At 38.0% G+C, this 21,980-nt stretch overlaps 1 protein-coding gene across 4 annotated transcripts in view; it reads right to left on the bottom strand.

The window, feature by feature from the left end:
* The window catches only part of unc80 (unc80, NALCN channel complex subunit), a 1,852,146-nt gene that overhangs the window by 60,207 nt on the left and 1,769,959 nt on the right, over positions 1-21,980 (bottom strand). For all 4 annotated transcript variants that reach the window (XM_090404461.1, XM_090404464.1, XM_090404465.1 and 1 more), the window contains one exon: positions 14,133-14,324. In XM_090404461.1, coding sequence (XP_090260587.1) covers positions 14,133-14,324 — 192 coding nt within the window. The remainder of the gene's footprint in view (positions 1-14,132; positions 14,325-21,980) is intronic.

Below are 21,980 nucleotides of genomic sequence, written 5' to 3'. Positions count from 1 at the left end.
CTTGCCCATTCATACAATCTATTGAAGTTCTCCTCAAGCGCAACAACATTTGCTTGATTCATCATTGTTCTCTCCAGTTTTGTATCATCTGGACACAGTTGCATATCTCCTGTTACCATCTCAATATCATTAATATACAAGTTAAACGACAGTGTTTCCACACACAGACCCCTACAACACACTACTATTGACTTTCCTGTTTTGGGATACTGCACTTCCATACACAACTTGCTGATAGCTACCTCATAACTAGTCACCTATCTAACCTAGTACCAATCATGGCAGTCTATCGAAAGCCTTTGCAAAATCTAAGTATTTCATCGTATATGTATCTTCCCTGTCCAGTACATTCGTCACTTGTTATAGAACTTACGTAAATTGGTAAAACATAATCTCTCCCATCCCCTTAACAAACCCATGCTGACAATCACACAGAACAGTGCTGTTATCAACACACTATATATGCTAGTCATCAGGTCATATTCCCTTAACCCATCAACTTTACTTAATTCTTCATATACCTCTTACTTGCTGATATCATTTCTCCCATTTCCTCTGCCTTTGAGCTTCTCATGATTTCCTATTGATTTGGATGAAATACCCTGATGAATTACTCACTGAATTCTTTGACTATATCCTCTGGAGCAATTACCAATCTAACATTATCATCCATTCACATTACCTTGCCATAATCATTTGTCCTTATACTTGCCACATATTGAAAAATCTCCCTAGGTTTTACTTAATCTGATTTTCTAATTTCTGCTAATACTGCACTTTTGTTGTCTTTACTGCATTTCTGGGGCCTGCTCTTTAAACTCTCTGTGCAGTTGATTATTCCCATTATCCATCTTATGCTGTCTCCACAATGTCTTCTCCTTCATGCTTCACCATTTTGTTCATCCATTTGTTACCTACATTAGTTCTTGCAGTTCCACGTATATTGTTTTATTACAGAAGTCTTCATATGGCTAGTCACCATCCAGGTGATGATTCCATGACCACAGTCACCAACTGGTGTGACTGTGGTCATGGAATATTACTTTAAGTAACTAATCTATATTACTTTAACTAACACTCCCATAATGATCACTCTTCTCTTGTTCACAAGTTGCTTATACGTTTATTTATACCACCCTCCTCATTTCCTGGTTTATAACAACATCCAACTAAATATCTCTTCCTATCAACCTCAACCTCATATCATACTGTCTCAATACTGTTGTAATTACTTTCCACTTGCATCTCTTCCTTATGTGGACATTATTCCCCTGCCATCATCAGCAGTACTCTCCCTCTTTTCTTGTACTTTCTATCCTCACAAAATATCTGTTTCCACTTCTATTCCCAGCAGGATATCAATCCTCATCCAACCATGTTTCACTTATTCCAAAAAAACAGTCAGTGAAACAATTCCATCTTCTTTATTTCTGATGCTACTGGCATCCATAAATAACAAAGGGGTTCAATTTTATATCTATAATCAGTCCTACCCATGCCACCTGTGGATTGCGATATCCCCACTGCACCTACCATGCCCAAATATGTTTATTACCACTTACTCCATATATTTACTCATACTCGACTACTCTTCATATCCCAGGCTATTCTATTCCTGTGATGCTCATCCTCATACACTATGTCCAACATCCTCTCTTCTTATGCCAAGGAATTATATTCAGAGGAACAGAGAAAGAGGGGTATATGATATATTTTTTGAGATGAAATGGGGAAAATAGTGGTTTCGAAGCAATATGGTGTGAAGTGGAAGTGCACAGAATGAAACATTGTTCATTCTGTGCACAGAATATTCAGCTAAAAATATTTAGCTGAACATTCTTACAGCCAGTTCAAAAAACTTTTTCCTCACTCCTTTGTTTATACTTGCCTATGTTTCTTAATGTTGCTGAAAATTTAAATATTAATGGTTTTAAAGAGGCTGCAGGTGAGCGTCTGGATACTTCAAATCGTGTCTGTATCTTTCAACAGTGCACACCAAGTTACTGTATTAATCCCAGTTACAAATCAACTATCCAATCTTAGCAGTGCTGGATAAGTTGACAGTCTTTCTCATCTTCAGGAGGAATGTGATCCTCACTTAGGCATTGCCTCTTACTGGACCACAACAAACACAACATGGGGCAGAATTGCCATCTTTAGGTAGGTGGAAAAGAGGAAGACCTCAAGGATATTAATGAGAGCACAAGTTTTATCTCATGAGAAATCATTTTCTAATCATCAGTGTTCTGTAAATGGTGGATGGATCATCACCTGGAAAAGATACAGTAATGTACATGATATACATTCATATCTGAGTTACTTGTATATAGAGGCTAATGGCTTTACAACACTTGCCTTAGTATGTATCCCATAATGCAAAGCGCGCGCACACACACACACACACCCTTTCAGACATTTAAAATGCTATGCATAATGGGAAGGATCACTACCCAGTTCGGTTTCAACCTTTATTGAGGTGAAAAAGTAAAGGGGTGCTCATCATAGGCCTAGAGTAGTTAGTATAGGGGTGCAAGACTTGAGCCTGATAGTATTAGGAGAAAGAAAAGACAGATAGATAGTATGAGAGGCAGAGAAAATGCCTCAGTTCTTTTATATCATCATATAGCCAAAGGCTATCAGTTATCCTTTTTCACCAATCTCATATAGATGAACGACCAAAAGACCAATTGAAACTACAGTGCAAAGATCTGAGTTAAACGCTTTGAGTTGGCCTTTTCTACCTGGGATTGCTCTCCACTCATACCTGAAATTGACTATAAGACCACACTGAATTAAGATGATGGAACTATTTAAAAAACCTCTCATAGCAAAAATAGACAGAATTTTATCTCCCCCACTGGTGAATATTACATAATGTGGGTAGTCTGCACCACCTAGTCAAAAATTTAATATCTCCTAGAATGCTTCTTTCTAATTACAAAAGTCATCTGACTGAACAATAATATTTCCACGATATAATCTGACTGAACAATAAACCTTCTAACCTTCCATGAATGATATTTTAACTCATTAATTATGAAAATCAAAATTCTCTTCCCATTGCTGACAGGTACTGGGTACTGAAGAAAAATAACTTGTTCTGTAAGTAATGGGATGCCGACACATTAGATAATATGTAGGACAAGAGAGCAGCTGTAGAATGCATGTTTTGCTGTTTCCAATTGGTAACAGATGTCACAGATTGGATCTCCAATGTTATAGTACCTCCATTTGATGGTATTGACTGGAAAGTGACTATATGCAATTCTCCAAGCAAGATCCCTCCTGTTAGGTATCCTTGGAACTTCAATAAGTTATAAAACAAAGTGTTCTCATCAGTATCCAACTGTGGAAGTTTCTGGCAAAAGAGATTAAAGATTTCTTTATAACAAATTTTACTTTTTTTTAATGGAAAGAATGTCACCTGCCAGAGTGTTGTAGCAGTCTTAGAGTGAAGTCTTAGAGTGTAGTACTCAGGTACAATCTCAGCTTTTGGACCTTTATAATCATTTACTCCAAACAGGGAAAGATGAAAACCCAGGTAGTACTGGAGAAGGTTTGCAAGTCTGTGATTGGTCTGCAATATTTTATGGATTTTTGAAGTTGTATTGCTTAAATAGCAGAATTTTAAGATTGGAAGCCCAAATCCTCCATGCTTCTATGATAATTGAAGAAATTCCATTCTAACTTCTTGGTATTGGCTAGACCAAAAAAAAATTACACAGGCTTATAATATAATTGCTTTTCTTCAGCTTCAGTGATGTCTGTAATATTTATTATGTACAACTGAGCAGGACAGATTATGGTTTTGATTGCTATGGCTTTGGAAGAAAAGGAAAGAGGCCATATTTTCCAGTCTTCTAAGGGTTCAAAGTTCTTGAACTGGTAATATTGGATGAGTGGGGAGGGGAATTCCAAGTATAATGAGGGGGTTCTCTCTTAGGGGTAAGTCCAAAAGGAATGCCTCCAAGATCTCACTTTCCAAAAACTTTTAATTTTATCTTGTCTGCATTAGTAGTTAATCCACTGATTTGCTAAATTTTTCCAAAATACCAAAAAAGATATATATGGAATCATTATCCTTTAAAGTGCCCACTACATCATTGGCATATGCTAATACCTTATTTTCCTTCATAGTTGAAGGAACTGTTATTCCTCGCACAGCATGTGTATTGTTGACTTCATGTATGAAATATTCACAAATCAGTACAAAGAGCAATGGACTAAGAGGGCAGCCTTGCTTGACTCTTTTTCGATTTTTAACTGGGTCTGACAGGAATCCATTAACTGGGAGGTTGGTAGTTGAATTGCATAGGTTCCTTTGATAACAGATAGCAGCTTTTTACCTACACCAATTTGCTGGAGGATGTCGAACAGAAAGGGATGCCAGACATTAAATGCTTGAGTAAGATCTACTGATAGGACTTTCATCAACTGCTTTTTCATATTAACTAAGCAGATTAGATCATGTAGCAGAAACAGATTAAATTCTATTGCTCAGCCTGGAACCCCATACACCTGTGTGCTTTTAATTATGTATCTCATTCCCACTTTGAGCCTGTTATCAATAATGTGGAAAAATATCTCGTAGTCAGTATTAGATAGAGAAATAGCTCTCCAGCTGCTGATCAAGGTGGGATCTCTATTAGGTTTTGGAATGAGGACAGTATGGCTTGCTACAAATTCACTTGGTATGTGTCCTGATGAGAGAAAAGAATTAAATAGCATAACAATAATGGGAAGAATAAAATCTCAGGCCTTGCGGTAAAGTTCTATCCCTAGAAAATCAGGTTGTTCTGGGGATTTTGTTGTCTGGCATTCTTTATAGGCTGTAGTAACCTCATACGCTATAATGGTTCTGTCAAGACCATCTTGGATATGAATAGAAAAGCTATTAATGCTCCAAGAGTTATAATCTCCAACACTACTATTGTCTTCAAAACAGATTTTGTAGTGTTTTTGAAAGGAGTTAAGGATGTCTTGAGTGGTGGACATGTCATCACCATCAACACAGATTTGAGTGATAGTCGTTTCTTTGCGGAATTTAGTGAATTGTCTATTGAAGAATGCAGCTGAAGTGCTATTTGCTAAGTGCTGCTGTATTATTTTAACATTTCATTCTTCTACTTGTTTCTGTCTTTCAAGTTCTATCTCTATGTTAATGTTTCTAATAATGTTGCTACATTCTATACCATTGCGTTGGTTTGTTATGAACCAGCTTCTCTCTTTATATAGGTCTTTCAACGTTTTCCTTTTGAGGAAAGCCTGTTCCTTTCTCCATTCCATCATATTCTGTTTTGCTGTTAGTTTGAATTTTAACCACACATCCTAATTCTAGGTAACATTGTTCCAAATTGAAACAGAGGGCCTGGAATTTAGTTGAAAAGATCAATGGAAAATTTGGTGGAAGTCTCTGTGGTCCAGAACTGATCTCTACTTGTTCCATGCAGTGGAACTTAAGTAGAATTGGATTATGATCGAACATGTTGATGCCAAGATGTTTTATCTGAATTATCCTATTTATAAGGGAATAAGAGATATAAATTTGATCAAGACAGGTACCAATACATTGATTCATGTGTGTGTGTGTGTAAGCCTGGAGATTAGGATTGCAAATCCTCCATATGTCTACTAGTTGAGCATTGTCGATTGTGTTGTCGAGTGGGTTGCATTATTCAGGAAAAATTAGGAATGAATTTTCTATAAAAATTCACCATTCCCAAGTACCTTCGAACTTGCCTCACAGAAGTAGGGATTCTCGCTGTTAGGATGGCAGAGTCATTTTCTTGAGTGGGAATAATGCCTCTATTGCTCACTACATGGCCTAGATATTCTACTTCTCTCATGAAGAGCTTACACTTCGAGCACTTCAGTGATAGTCTTGATTTGTCTAATATTTCCAACACACCATTCAAGATATTCATGTGAGACTTCAGGTCCTGGGTGTAGATCAACAGGTCATCCTGAAAGCACATGACTCCCTTTCCCAACATGTCTGAGAGAACAGTGTTCATTAGACACTGAAAGCTCATGACTGAGTTTCTTGCCCCCTGTGGAAGTCGACAGAACTGATATTTCTGCCAACGAGTTGTGAAGGCAAAAAACTGTCTATCTTCCTTCCTAAGGGGAATTTGGAAATAGCCAGAGTTCAGGTCTAATTTTGAAAAGAACGTTGCTCCCTCCAGACTTGTTAGCAATTCTTCTATGTTGCAAAGGGGAAAAATAATGGGCTTAGTGACGTTATTAATCTCACGCAGGTCCAAGATAAATCTTAGGCTCCCATCAGGTTTCTCTACTAATATGAAGGGGCTGTTCCATCTGGAGTTTGACTTTTCTATGATTCCCACCCTTTCATATTTACTCAAGAGGTCCTGGAGTCTGTCCAAATATTTTAGGGGGATCTTGTACTGTTTTATGTATATGGGAGAGTCCGTGGCAATCTGAATGGAGTGCTCGATTTTCTCAGCACAGGTTAATGAGCTGACATCCTCCGTAAAGACTCGAGAATATTTTAAGAAGATTGTTTGAATAAATTCCTCAATTTTACTCTTTGTAGTCTCGGATTCAGTTGAGATGATGGCTTCATTCAATAACTTCTATTTTTTTCAAGACCCTCCTCGGGCCTTACTACTTCTATCTCCATCATATCATGCTCTTTATTCTCAGTTCCTTTTGAAAACTTTGGCTGGTAACTTATGCCATTCAATGCAATGGTTCCTGAGGCAAAATCACACATGAATTTATTCCTTTCTAGGAAATCTGGACACAAAATGACTTGACCATTTGTGTCTGCAATCTCAGGAAGGATGACTAGCTCATGTGAGAATGAAATTGGAAAGAAAGGAATGTGTAAGTTAGTGACTATTTTCTTTATTGCAATCATTTCAACCTTAGCAATTCCCATAATCTTTATAGGGTTTTGTAACAAGGAGGCATTATCAGAGATTTGATTATTAAATTTGCTTACCAGGGAACTTGAAATAACAGATATATGGGCACCAGTATCCAAAAGTATCTCACAAGGAACCTCCTCGACTAAGCCTTGTATGAAAGACAATGGCAATCTCCCGGTTACTTTGGCTATAGTTATGTTTTGCATTTTTAGAGAATTAAAACCACAGGAATCTGGGATGTCTTTATAGCTGATAAGGTTGTCAGATGATTGATCATATCTGCAAGGGTTTAAAGGCTCAGCTTGTCTTTTTAGAGTCTCAAGGTTAGAAGGGGTTTTGTCAATAGACTTAGTTGAACTTATTAACTTAGGGTTTGTCATCTCATGAGGGTCTAATATAGGGTATTCATCTTCCTTTCCTTCAGGTTTGAGTGACTTCTCTATCATTTTCCTATCCAGAGATAGTTCCTGAGGGATAACAGAAAGCCTCTCTGGTGTTGCCCTTGGTAGGTGAGTGCCACCTGATAGATACATAAGAGTTGATAAGGAGGGGACCTGAGCATTACAATCTTGGCTAACATTTGCCTTATGGAGGAAATTTGATGCATCTCCTCTAGGATCCTCTCTCTCTCCTTTTTGCTAATTCAAAACACCCTTCTAGATTAGTAGCCCCCTTCTTATGAATTACTTCCCATAAATTATCATGTAATCCTATTCTAAATTGTTGGAAGGTAATCCATTATAAGTGGGGTTTCTCAGCATTAGTCACATTTAAACTGTTGGATAGTGTCAATAAACGATTGTAAAAATCTGTGACAGTTTCTTTATCTTTTTGTGTGACTCTCTGTAGTTTCCATAAGTTGGGGCCAATACTTCTTAATCTAGAATACTGCGAAATTAAAACATCCTTAAATTTCTGATACTCTAATGTTTCTTTGAGAATTGGGGATGAGTACAAAAATGTTTTTGCCTTGCCAATTAATTTACTTCTCAACAATATTAATAATTGAAAGTCAGTCCAGTTTGCTATTTCCCTAAGTTTTTCAACAAAAGAAAAGAAAGACAGAACATCATCTGATTCCTCACCCGAAAACTGAGGAAAGACCTGTTGTGGGTTTGCTGTACGAAACAGCGGTTTGCTGTTTCGTACACCAAACCGCTGTACAAAAAAATTCACTACCTTCCATTCTCGAACTAGATGAAACTGTCATATTAATCTTCAGCTACAAACTTAATTTTAAAAATCTGAATCCAAAAATAACTTCTTTCTTTGCCTGATTTTGGTTCACAACCTGCTCACTGTGATTCACTTAATTTTTACTATTAAGGTTTTAAGGATTACTTCTACTAATATTACACAAAATTTAGTTAATTACTTAACTTATACTAGTGAATTCACATCCTGCCGACTGCTGTGCCATTTTGTTGGATCGTACATCCTGGCTTTGAATCCGCAATCTTGTTGGAATGTTATTCTTATGTAAATTATCCGTTTTTATTTGTTAGATGCCGAATGATACTGATCTGAATATAGAGAAATTTATATTATCCTGCATCACTCTATATTCAGACTAGTCTATATAATATAATCAATCATCAACTAACTTTTGCAATCTCACTTTATACAGGCCGAGGTTAATATTATCATTTAAGGCTTCTGTGAGGTCCGATATTTTTTTTGAGTGGTGCAATGAAGAGCATCAGGCAAACACCAAATTGAAATCAATAAAACAAAACATTTAATGCAGGGTTATATAACATGTCCATTAAGTATAACTTTGAAAACAAGATAATGCAAATCAACTTAGTTCAGGTATTCATAACAAACATAAAACATTAGGCATCAGACATCCAGCTGTCAATTCTACATTCTTCCGAATAATTAAAATGGTTCACACAGTTCAATGTTACAGAATCTTACAGTAAATACTCTTATAGTTGAACTCTCTAATTCTTTCTTAGTCAGCAAACACTTAATTCAATTATGAGGCAGTTATCACTTCAAGGGGGAAACACTTTTAAGCTCCATACTTCGGCTAATTTTAGTAGAACACCACAGTTAATGTTAAGATATATCAGGTGGAGCTAACTCTTATTTCTTCATGCTGAAATATAAAAAAGTGGACTGCTCTTACCGGGTTATATCCTTTGCATATCAGATTCACTATAGGCACACTTAAAACTGAAGTTAACTATCACTTTGAAGTATCGCTATTCAAAAGGAATCTTCACTATATAACTGAAATATTAAACATAGAGCTTCACAAGTCTTGACGCACTCGTTTTAGGTAATCTACTTAATCCTTGTTTTCTTTTATGCATTAAATTCAGCTTTGCACTATTCTTCCTCAAAACAATTGGAATTCGTCGTAATTTTAGAATTCCGTATAAATATTCCTAATTGCCTATTAATTTCCCGGTTCCTTCTTAATTTATTTACGGCTTTTCCAAATCCCCTTACTGCCACCTGTTACTTTACTCCTTGCTGTCCTGAATGCTTCTCCCCTGTTTACTTTCGTTTTCCAGTAAAATACCTTCATTCTTCCTACCAAAATCCAGTTCTAGCCAGTTCAGCTCATATCAACTCCTTCTCCCTTCGAATACCATAGCTCATGCTCCACGCACGCGCTATCTAAAATTAACTCCATTTCCTTGACAACAGCCAATCAAATTCAATCAGAAGAATTACATAAAATTACTTTCTCTTTCAGTAATGTTAAATAAAAAATATCATAGTTTACAGAGGGTACATTAAACTTACATATATATAATTTCTTACAATATTATTATAGGAATAAATTAAATAAAATGAATGACATTTTTATACAGAGTCCTTTTTATAACTATTACATTACTTAAGATTATATTATTAAATAATAATAAACAAAATTCAAGGCAGTTATATGAATAACACACTATAAGCAAGAGACAAACAATAAATAATATTTACAAGTCTTGTTTATGAAATGGAGGATTAGGTTAAATATGAATGAAGTATTATAATTTATAAATTACCTTCATTCATAATTTAACACCGGCCTTGTTGGCCGAGTGGTTAGTATATTCACTCTCCAGCCAAAACGCCATGGGTTCAAATCCCACTATGGGCATGGATGTTTGTGATTTTCAGTGAAAATACTAGTGATGATGGGCAATAGATGGCATTGGTGAAGTTGTGGTTTGTTGGTGGATTGAGTGATGGAGATAGAGAGTTGTAGAGTAGGTGCCCTCCCTCAATGCATCTTTGGACTCCTTGGAGGTGTCAGGTAATAATAATACTAATAATATTCCCACCAACTGTTTACTCTACATTTCATCTTTGTTTTCTGAATCGTAAAATCCTTACAATTTGCAAAACTAAAACTGTTAGCCCCACTCTTAGGCACATTCATTCAGTCTATTCAAGTTCTCTTTGTAAAGCCATAACATCTGTTCCACTTCTCATAGTTCTTCTCAACTTTGCACTATCTGCAAACAACTGAATATCTCCATTCAGATCTTTCCCAATATCACTAACACATAGGTTAAACAGCTATGACCCTAAAATAGACTGCTGATGCACACCACTAGTGACTTTACTCTTCTGGAATATGCTCACCCCTAATATCCAGCCCCCATCTATTCTACTTTTCAACTTATCATGTGACAATCTATTAAAAGTCTGTGTAAAATCTAAATATACTACTATGTATCCATATTCTTTGTCCAATGCACTTATCACCTTATCGTGATAAGTAAGTAGATTATTCAAACACAACCTTCCTTTAGCAAATCTGTGCTATCGCAATTCTGGATACTGGTTCTCACAAACCTTTCCAACACTTTAACCACAGCACGTTATTGGCTTATAATTTTATGCTTGAGTCTGTCACCTCTCTTATGAAGCAATACAATCTTGTATTCTTCCACTCCTTTGAAACTTGAGCCAATGTATGACTCATATTAAACAAGTATGCCAAGGCAGATGCCACTCCTTGGCATGTGGTGATATATCATCAAGGCCAAACTTGTATATTAATAATATAGGTGAAGATTTCGATAGAGATATTCAGTTGTTTGCAGATGATGCAAAGTTGGGACGAACCATGAAGTGTAGTGAAGATGTTGTGGCCTTACAGGAAGACTTGAATAGACTGAGTGATTGGGCACGGAAATGGGGATGTGAATTCAATATTGCAAAATGTAAGGTTTTAAAATTTGGAAAACAAAGATGGGATGCAGAATTTATGCGTGGTGAGAATATATTGTTGGAGGTAGAGGAAATAAGAGATCTGGGGGTGATAGTGGATAAGGATCTAAAATTTAGGGGACACATCGCCAAAATTGTGAGGACAACACAAAGGCTTCTGGGAATGATGCGGAGGACACTGATGTGTAGAAGTAGGGAGATTCTTGTTTCGTTGTATAAGGCTTTGATTAGGCAACACATGGACTATTGTGCCCAGATTTGGTCACCGGGTTTTCAGAAGGATGAAGAGATGTCAGAAAGGGTCCAAAGGAGACTGACTAAGGTAGTTTCTGACCTCTGGAATGTCGAATATGAGGAAAGATTGAGAAGATGTAATTTGCAGAGTCCGGTGGACAGGAGGAAGAGGGGAGATATGATAGAGACCTACAAGTTGGTAAGGGGTTGTTATAGGATTAATGCTGGAGAAGTTTTACAGAGAATAGTGGGAGATCAGGGGAGAACCAGAGGTCATCCCTGGAAACTGTATAAAGAGGGTGTGAGTAGGGGAGTGAGAGGCAGGTTTTTTTCATGCGAAGTTGTGAATGATTGGAATGCCTTGCCTGAGAATGTGGTGTCTGCAAAGAGTTTGAATGTATTTAAAACATGGTATGATGAGCTGTGTGTGTGTGATAAAAGGACCTCCCAGCTCAGTCTTTGACTCCATGAGGTCTTGGGGTGGTAATAATAATAATAATAATAATATGCCTCTCGTTCACTCACAGTCATTGTCTTCTCCTATCCTTCCATTGCTCTCAAATTCCACATGATGTCACATTCACAAGGATAAAATACCTTTAAGGACTGGTTATTTAATACCTCAACTATATCCCCTACAGCAGTTATCTTTATACCATTTTCTTCAACTAATGTCACCTTTCCATAATCATTCTTTTTTCTGGTAGCAACATATTGAAAAAAAAACTCCATGATTTTTTCATTTATTTATTTATTTTTGGAAGTGGATTCATTAGTTAACTACTGTTCATACTGTAACTTTGCTATACTTACCAACCAAGTTTCCTTCCTTGTTTGTTCTTTGTTATCCTCATGGAACTGATTATTTCCACTCATTTTATGTTACCTCCATAATGCCTTCTTCCTCTGTTTTGCATGCTTAATCTCTACATTCATCCAGAGATGTGGAGCTACAAGGCTGGTTATTACGAAAATCTCAGGAGAGAGTTTGTAGCTGTCGCATGGAATGAGAAGCTGGATGAAATTCAAGAATTATCTAGTAGAAGCAGTGTCTAAATGTATTCTGAGTGTCAGAAAGCTTATAAGCTTGAATTTCATCCAGCTTCTCATTCCATGCGACAGCTACAAACTCTCTCTCCTGAGATTTTCGTAATAACCAGCCTTGTAGCTCCACATAATCCTTTCCTTAAGGAAGTCCTCACATGGCTGCAACCACCTAGGTAATCCCTTCATGGTCACTTTTGCCAGCTGGAGGGAGATTTGACACCTCATTTACAATGATATCCTCTGATAAGAAGATCTAATCAAATCAAGAAATTCGATCTTTGTATACCCTGTGTTACATATTGCCTGAGGTAGCTGTCCCGCAAAAACTCAAGAAATTAATTTTCTTTACTTACAGATGTCATCTCATCACTGCAGTCTATGTTGCCATAATTAAAATCATCCACAGTGATCATTCTTTTCCCATTTGCTTAGGTAATTAGCTTGTGCATTTCATGGTCACTGCCCTCCACATTATCAAGTCTATAGCAACATCTGATTATGTGTTTCATTCTATTTATCTCTATGTCACAGGATACTGCCTCAAAACCACTGCCGCTATTTCCCCCTTGCATGAACATAACTCCTTTCTGTCTTCATGAAAAATATCACACCCTTCCATCTCTTTTCCTGTCAGAATGTCATTCTCATCCAAACCACATCTCACTTATTCCAACACTTTCGTTCTGCTTATTACTGATAATTCTAGCATTCTTATGAAACATAACAGTTCATTTCTGGATCTATAACAGGTTTCACTGATACCACTTTTTAGATGTAATTTCTCCATGCCTTCCTTGAGCCATTCTTTTCTCATTACACATCGTGGTACCCTCTTAAAATCCAACTGTTCTCCCTATATTCCAGGTCACCCATTCCTATTTGTTTAGTCATGCTTCCATTTCTTGGAATATTGACCTTTCTCATGCTGTGCTCCTATATCCACCTTTAGTAAACCCCCCCCTTCCCTGTTTTCCTGTCGGTCTTGCACCTTTGTTCTCTATACTAACGCGTTCAATCTCTCCTTCCTTACTCTTATGGATGTTAATGTCCCTTGAGATACTTGTTTTTATTGTTACCTTCTCAGTGTAAGAGAGTTTGCACTAAACATTGTGGAATGCTTCATCTTTGCTTCCCAGCACAAAATGTTTTGATTTTTTTGAATCTCCTTCTCATCCTTTCATCTTTTGGCATGCTGGATATTCTTTCTTGCAGTCAGGGTATTTGAGGGTTTTGCACTTGCCATCTTTGTTTTCATGCTCTTTACTGGTGGTCAGAGTATACATGACTATACTTTTGATGCTTGAAGCAGAGCAAAGGATTCAGAAAGTAGAGTCCCACAGGTTGATCAGGTAGCCTTCACTGATGTTAATGGTAAAAAATTAAATGTAATTAAATTCCCTATGCATGATACTTGTTCTTATGGCTATCACCTCTTGATTTTCTTTTAAATTCAAAGCAAATATCTAACTCCTCATCAGGAACATCAAGGAGGTCCCACTCTGATATACTCCTCTGGAAAAGATAAGAGTTTTGTGGGCGGTGGTGTCATGATTGGTATTTCCCCCAAATGATGTTGCAAGGAGGAGGAGTTGCTCTGAATGCTTATGGTATGATGTTTTGGCTAAAATATCTCCCAAAATGAGTTTCCTACTACATTTTGAGAATCCAAAAATAAATTAAATAATTTATTATTTAACACTTGTTATTCATTGACATTCATTTATATTGTATTTGTTAATGTTTTAATTAAATTTTATCTACATTTAATACCTTGTGAACTTGTGCCCTCTTCTTCTGGGTATGGATAACTTGTCCTTCTCAGAAAATTCTGCATCACTTTATGGCTTTTTTCTTGTGTGTGAAATCGTATGCTTAGTGCTCTGGAAGGAAAATAGACATCGCTACGTGTACTTAGTTCTCGAGTTAACGATGGTCTTTGTGAACTAAAGCTTGCATCAAATGCTGAAAATATATAAGAAAATAAAATTCGCCAATTAAGTATAAATATCTGAAGCAATTCATCTTCAAATCTAATATAATAAACTACAATTTGTTATTAATGAAAGGGATGAAAATTCACAATTTCTTCATATTTCAAACAACATGCTATTAAATATTTTAGAGTGTAGATTTAAAATTATTTCTCCAAACCGGTAAGAGTCAAAACTACTAAGTAGTAAGCTGAATATTTCAATATTCAGCTTTCTATTCTCGTAGCTCTTTATTATTATTATTACATGATATTCATGGAGTCAGAGAACTCGTTGCAGGCAGCCACTCCACTCCGCTCCACACAATACTACACAATTCACTGTCTTTGCTGTACTGCAGCTACCCGCTACGCAATATATTTTGTTAATTATATGTGTCTTATGGGCCAATTTTGGCTTTTTTCATCCATAAAAACATGTAAGTTCCTGAGAGAAAAAATCCTGCTGCTGTCATACAAGATCAGCTAATTCACATCCACTTGAAAAAGAGATCCATTATAGAGATTCCTTTCAATGGGAAGAGATTTGAAATCATGTATTTTCCAATCACAGGTTGCAAATCTTAAACAGAATGGGAGAGGAAAGATTAGCAAAACAAGCATTCTCTGCCAGGTTGGCAGGAAAAAGACCCAGAGGAAGACCAAGATATAGGTGGATTGATACAGTAAAAAGTGCATTATAAGATAGAAACCTAAGATCTGATAATGTTGGAGTCTTGACAGGTAACAGACCGATTTGGAGGAAAATTATAGATAGGAAGTTAGTAATGATGTAATTTTTCATGTAGTACTATCATATCCTGTAAACCCCTTGAGGGTATATATCAGGATTTTGATGATGATGAGGTTACAAATCCTGTTGTTCTTCTAAATGAACTATGGAGGTGCTAATTAACATAAAGATTTAACTTAGCCTTCTGCTCTCTCTCTGGTAACCTGCACTGTAAAGTTTTGAATTATGTCAGTGGTAGTAGTTTACTCATAACAGTTTTATTTATAAGAGTTGGCTTATTCTTATGAATAAAGCAATGCAATTAAAGAAATATGTCTCTTAAGAAATTATATTCTTAGTTTAATCCTTTACCCAAGTGTAAGCAAACTTTGTTTGCTTACATTTGAATAAAGGATTAAACTAAGAATATAATTTCTTGGCATCTTTAATATATAGTATAAACAATTAATTAAACAAATAACAAGTCATATTTTCATATCCAGAGTATTTTAGTAATAAGGTGTGACACCTTTTGGCTACTTGTATATGGAAATATGACCCCAGCAATAGTGGGTAGGATCTCCGCGGGAGTTCCCCAAGGTTTCCTACTGGCACCGATCTTATTCTTGATATATATATATATGGCAGACATCCCACACAACCCAATGTCAGTGATCTTAGCACTCTATGCAGATGACACAGCAGTACTTGCCAGATCTCTACAACCACATCTCGTCACTAAAAATCTGCAAGAAAACCTACTATTTCTAGAACGTTGGTTCTCCAAATGGAGATTACAAGTGAATCCCCAAAAGATTACAGCGATACTTTTCACCAAAAGATTGGCAACTCCCAAGGGGGACCTTTATCTATTTAACACCAAAATCCCCTGGCAAACAGAAACAAAATATCTTGGGGTAATTCTAGACAAAAGATTAACATTCAACCCACACATCAAAGCCTTATGCGCTAAAATATCTCAATCCATCGCACAACTTTACCCTCTAATAAATAGAAAAAGCAAGCTAAATACCAGAATCAAAGTACTCCTCTACCTGCTGACGATCTGCCAGATAGTGACATATGCATCTCCAGCCTGGAGCCACACATCCAACACCAACATCCTCAGGCTACAGAGAGTGCAAAATAAATGTTTGCGCATGATCTTGGATGCACCGTGGTTTGTAAGGAACATCCAACTGCATAGAGATACAAACATCCCTCCCTTACATCTACTCCTTCCTACTAACTACAGCGGAAAAATTCTTCTCAAAGATCTCTACACACCCCAGCGATCTAGTTAAACAGGCAGCAAACTATGACGAAACTGACCTCTTCAAATACAAGAGGCCAAAAGCCATCTTGAATACTAGCAACAATGATTAATCTCCGTACCCTCCCCCCCCCCCCCAGGGCGAGCATACAGCTCATAAATCTTTCCTTCAATTTGTCCTCCCTATCAGACAACGGGGAATAAAAGCATCTTGCTTCACCCTTCTGGCCAATGTTATGTTATGTCTCCCACTGATGATTATTGAATGAATAAGAGAGTTTGGCTTTGACAATTGACAACGATGGACGTGTTCATTAGATAGCTGCGTTTCTTTAGGTTTCGACTATCGCAGGTGTTTTGTGATTCTTGCATTGCACTGGCTCCAACCCAGCTTGAATTCCTACAGTCTCCCCCTCTGCATGAAATGTGTAGGAGGTCAATGGCTGCATAGGCCCCACCCGAAACGAGGACCATTGGTGGATGTATGGTTTTAAGGAGGTAGGTAATTTGAGCTGAGCCAAGTGGTGACATCACCCCCTACATACTCACAACACTTCTAGAGCTATATATTTCCTAGTTGACTTCCCCAGTCAACAGGATTGCACTGGCAGGCCCTTTGCCCTGTGGGATCATACTTGTAGGGTTACAGGCTTACCTCATTGTGAAGTCTCCCACACTCTTTACTGCCCATAAACAACTCCAGCTGGCAGGAAACTCTGCATCGGTATGGAAAGCATCAAGGCACTAGAAGGAGCAGGCACTAGAAGTGTTAAAGTTTATACTGGAAAAGTTTGAATTTGACTGGCTGGGATTTTAAACCTGTACGCCCAATCTAACGATCCAGATGGAGAGGATGACGATACTCAAGGGGGATTCACTACTGTTCTGCCATCTAACCCCCCACACACGAAAACACCTCACAGGGGGGGGCATTCAAACAAAAGGTGCAGAACAACCGGAGATCACATGGAGGAGGACTCACCAACACTGGATGTCCCGAGGAACAGGGAAAAGGTCCCTCTGTCATTAAGGGACAAGGATAAATGGACCTCTGTCTTGTTAGCCCTTAGGGAACATAACATCTCATATTCCTGGGCTAAACCTTAGATGAAGGAATCAAATTACTGTGGCTGGCTGGATTTTGATTCCTTCATCTAAATTAATGGACAATAAAAGTCTTGCTTTACCCAGTGAAAAGAACCTGAAGGTGGTGCTTTGAGGTGTCACCCCCAATGAAATCACTGCAGAGAGCAGGATACTCAGGTCAGATAAAAGGCCAATGCCGCTGGCACTGGTAGAGATCGACAAAATGCAGAAAAAGATATACGAACTGACTACTATCTGCGGTCTCAAAATTTCTACTGAGCAACTAATAAAAAAGACATCAGCTGGGCAGTGCCATAGATGTCAGAGGTTTGGCGATGCCCAAAAATTACGTACGGCCAACCTCAGGTATCTAAAATGCGGTGAGGGCCATCAGACCATCACATGCACCAAACCAAGATCTACGATGGCTAAATGCGCCAACTGCAGAGGACCTCACCCCGCCAATTACAAGGGATGCATTGTACACCCAAAGAACCGTGGGCCAGCAAAAGCTAAAGCTGCCCTTCCACTGCCCCACAGTGGCACTCAAGACAACCGTGCAGGTCACCCTCCAGTCCAAATAACATCCACTCCGTCAACTCAGGAAGGAAAGCAAACTGCAACTCTGACCAAAACTTATGCCGAGGCTGCACAAGCTAAAGCTACTTCATTCCACGAACAAACAAGCTCTAATCTAGCATCAGTATTGACTTCCTCCCTCGCTACCATGCTACAGGAATTCAGAAAAACAAATCCATCGCCATCCTCCACAAAGAGATTCCTGCAAGGAACCCATTCAATTCTGACAGCTCTCAGTCATGAATAAAAGAAAACATAAATTTAATTCCCTCATGATCACAGAATGGAATGCAAATGGTCTGACCAACAAAATCCTTGAACTGCAAGAGTTTATTCACGGATATAACCCCGACATAATGTTAGTTAACGAAACGCATCTCAGGCCAGCTAACAGCCCTGAATTGAGGGCCTATGTGTTATACAAAACAGACAGACTCATTGCCAGTGGAGGAGGCACAGCAATATTCATTAAAAACTATATAATCCATAATGTCTTTCCAATCAACAAACTAAGAACTTAGAGACAGCTGGTATTGAAGTTCACACTAACAACGTTGGTAGAATCAAAATTTATGCTGCATACAACCCACCTAGCATTCCATTACTAGCATCAGATTTGGACTCCATTCTTGGTTCCTCAGACTCCATTATTATGTCTGGAGATCTTAATGCCAAGCATACAGCTTGGTTCAGCTCCACAATCAACAATAAAGGACGTATTTTAAACAATTATTCAACACAAAATTCTATATAGTTATAGCTGGATCCACAGAGCCCACCAATCATAGCCCTACTGGAAGCTCGTCCCATAATTTGGAAGATGGCTGACATTATATCTATCAAAAAGATTGGAAAGAACCCTCATCTCCCCGAAAGCTACAGACCTATCAGTCTTTTATCTTGCCTTGGAAAGGTTGCAGAAAAAGTTATCCTCACAAGGCTCCAATCTGAAACAGATAAGTTGGAAATTATTCCAAATGAGAAATTCGGGTTCAGAAAAGGCCATAGCACTATACAACAAATACATCAACTGGTTGAACATATCACAAAAGGCTTCAACTGGAACCTCCATACAGCTGCAGTCTTCATAGATGCCACAAAGGCTTTTGATGAGGTGTGGCATCAAGGCCTTCTTTATAAACCCATCGAATTTAATGCACCAATAAAGCTAATAAAAATTATCAATGCATACCTCAAAGAAAGATATATGCAAATTAAAATAAATGGAACAGTTTCAACCAGATGCAAAATCCTGGCAGGTGTGCCACAGGGCTAGCTTTTGGCACCTCTTCTATTTTCAATCTATGTAGCCGATATCCCTTAAAACCCAAGTACAACCATCACTGCACTATATGTGGATGATACTGCTCTACTAGCAAGATTGCTCAGCCCCAACTGGCAATTAGAAGACTCCAAAACAGTATAGTCCACTGGAGAAGTGGCTGATGGACTGGAGGATCCAAGTAAATCCCCCAAACAGTTCAGCCATACTGTTTTCCAAAAAGAAGGTCCAGAGCAAGGGGGAAGGAAGTTCATCTATTAGAAGTTAAGCTTCCATGGCAGACCGAAGTCAAATATCTCGGCATGCTGCTTGATAAAAAACTCCAATTCAACAATCTATAAAACACATAGGCTTGAAGACATCCAAAGTAATCGCGCAACTCTACTCCATAATCAATAGCAGAAGCAAACTGGATATACGAAACAAACTACTCATATACAAGATGGTAATATGCCTATTCATCACTTATGCATCTCCTGCATGGAGCCATACCTCGGATACAAATATACAAAAGCTGCAGAGAATACAGAAGAAATGCCTGAGGATGATTCTGGATGCCCCATGGTTTATTAGAAACTTCCAGATTCACAGAGAAGTCAACATTCCTTACATCTCTTCCCTTCTTCACAATCTACCAGAAAAGTTCTTCATCAAGACAAGCAATCATCCAAACCTGCTGATCAAACAAGTTTCAATATTATGCTCAGCTGAACACATATAATCTCACTGCCCTCACAGGACAAGCTTAAAGCTCAACAGCAGTCCACTCAAAGAACTTCCTTCCTTGAAACCACAGACAACTCTCTGATACCTATCGGACAGCCAATCCTGAATCCAGTTGACCAATCTGACATCCAGACCCATTTGCTGCAACTTAAATATCAGCTTATCATGTGGCACTCTGTCAAATGCCTTCGCTAAGTCTAAGAAAATGGCAGTATATGCCTTTCCCCTCATCTAATGCCCTTGTAACTTTATCATAAAAGACTAGCATATTGCTAAAACAAGAGCGCCCCTTCCCAAATCCATGTTGACTCTCACAGATAACAATACCCTCATCTGCTCAATGCTGTATACGGTCCTTCACTACTTTCTCCCAGATCTTACTAACTACTGATGACACACAAAGTGGCCTATAATTAGACACTACCAGTTTGCTACCACCCTTATGCAATGGCACTATCTTACCTTCCTTCCATTCCATGGGCACTTTTCCAGCAGCCAGACTTTCATTGAAAAGATAGGTCAAAGGAGCTGTCAGTTCTTAGCACATTCTCTCAAAACTCATGGTGAAATACCATCCAGTCCCACAGCTTTACTGACATCCAGAATACTCAGTATTTGGAACACACACTCTCCTCCTGCACCTCTAAACCTCGAACCTGCTCTATCCCTCTAGTATTAAAATTTACTCCTCCAGGATAAGATACTCCAAGGAAGTGTTCATTGAACAATTCCACTATGTCCTCTGCATTAGTCACTCTATTCCCATTTCTATCCTACAATGTCATTCTTCCACAATCATTTCTCCTCCTACTGGCCATATAGCTAAAAAATTCCCTAGGATTTTCTTTGGATCTTAGGGCCAATCTCTTCTCATATTCCAGTTTCACCTTCCTTACCATACTAGTCAATCTCCTGGCCTGTGTTTTATATTCTTCATGCATCTGCTCTTCACCTGTCTCCTTATATCTCTTCCGTAGCCTATTTTTCGCATGCAGTTCCTGTTTAATATTGTTTGTCATCCACTTTACACCAAATTGTGTCCTCTTCTTCACTTGTGGAATAGAGCTTACTATTGCTGCTAACAAATATTCCTTCACAATTTCCCAAACACTAATGATATCCCAGCCTTCCAATGCATCCCTCCATGAAACTTCACCAAGTTTATCTCTAAGACTATTGTAATTACCTGCCTTATAATTCCACATATATTCTCTTTTCTTTGATACTCCTGCATGTCTATTCATCTTCTAAGTCAAAACCACATGGTCACTCTCTCCAACTGGTGGGAGAGAGATGTCATCTCACTTATTACAGCTCTTCTGATGCTATGACCAAATCCAAAACTCTTGAACCTCTTGTTCCCTCTATTACATGTTGCCTAAGATATTTGTCTCTCAAGAATTCTAGAATAAAGCAAAATTCTAGTATAAAGAGGGTGTGAATAGGGGAGTGAGAAGCAGGTTTTTTTTCATGCAGAGTTGTGAATGATGAGCTGTGTGTATGATAAAAGGACCTCCTAAAAAAGTTTGACTCCATGGGATCTTGGGTAGTAATAATAATAAATGACCATGACATGGCTTCTGAATCTTTTCTACCACTTCCTTATCTCCTAGGTATCCAGACAACCAAATTTGAGCACAGTAATTCAGATATGGAGATTTCAATGCCTTATAAAGAGGAATAATAGCTTCTTTATCTCTGCATGTTAGTGTGTTCTTAATAGCCAAGTAACCCTGTGTGTGTGATTAAAGGACCTCCAAGATGTGTCTTTGACTCCATGCGGTCTTGGGTAATAATGGTAGCAGGGGGATGGCTTGTAGGAATGGGTGCTTGGGGGGGATGGGGGATGACATCATACAACACTGAGTCAAGTGGGGTCTAGAGGAGAAGCAGTGACATTTTTATGCTTTATACTAATGCTAGGAGTATCCGAAATAAAGGAGATGAATTGATGGTGCTGATAGCATCAG

This window comes from Typopeltis vanoorti, chromosome 14 (genome assembly GCF_054136105.1).
Source record: "Typopeltis vanoorti isolate ZY-2024b chromosome 14, IOZ_Tvanoo_1.0, whole genome shotgun sequence".
Classification (NCBI taxonomy): domain Eukaryota; kingdom Metazoa; phylum Arthropoda; class Arachnida; order Uropygi; family Thelyphonidae; genus Typopeltis; species Typopeltis vanoorti.
Note: the sequence above shows the minus strand (reverse complement) of the source record. Positions and strands in the feature narration are given on the sequence as shown.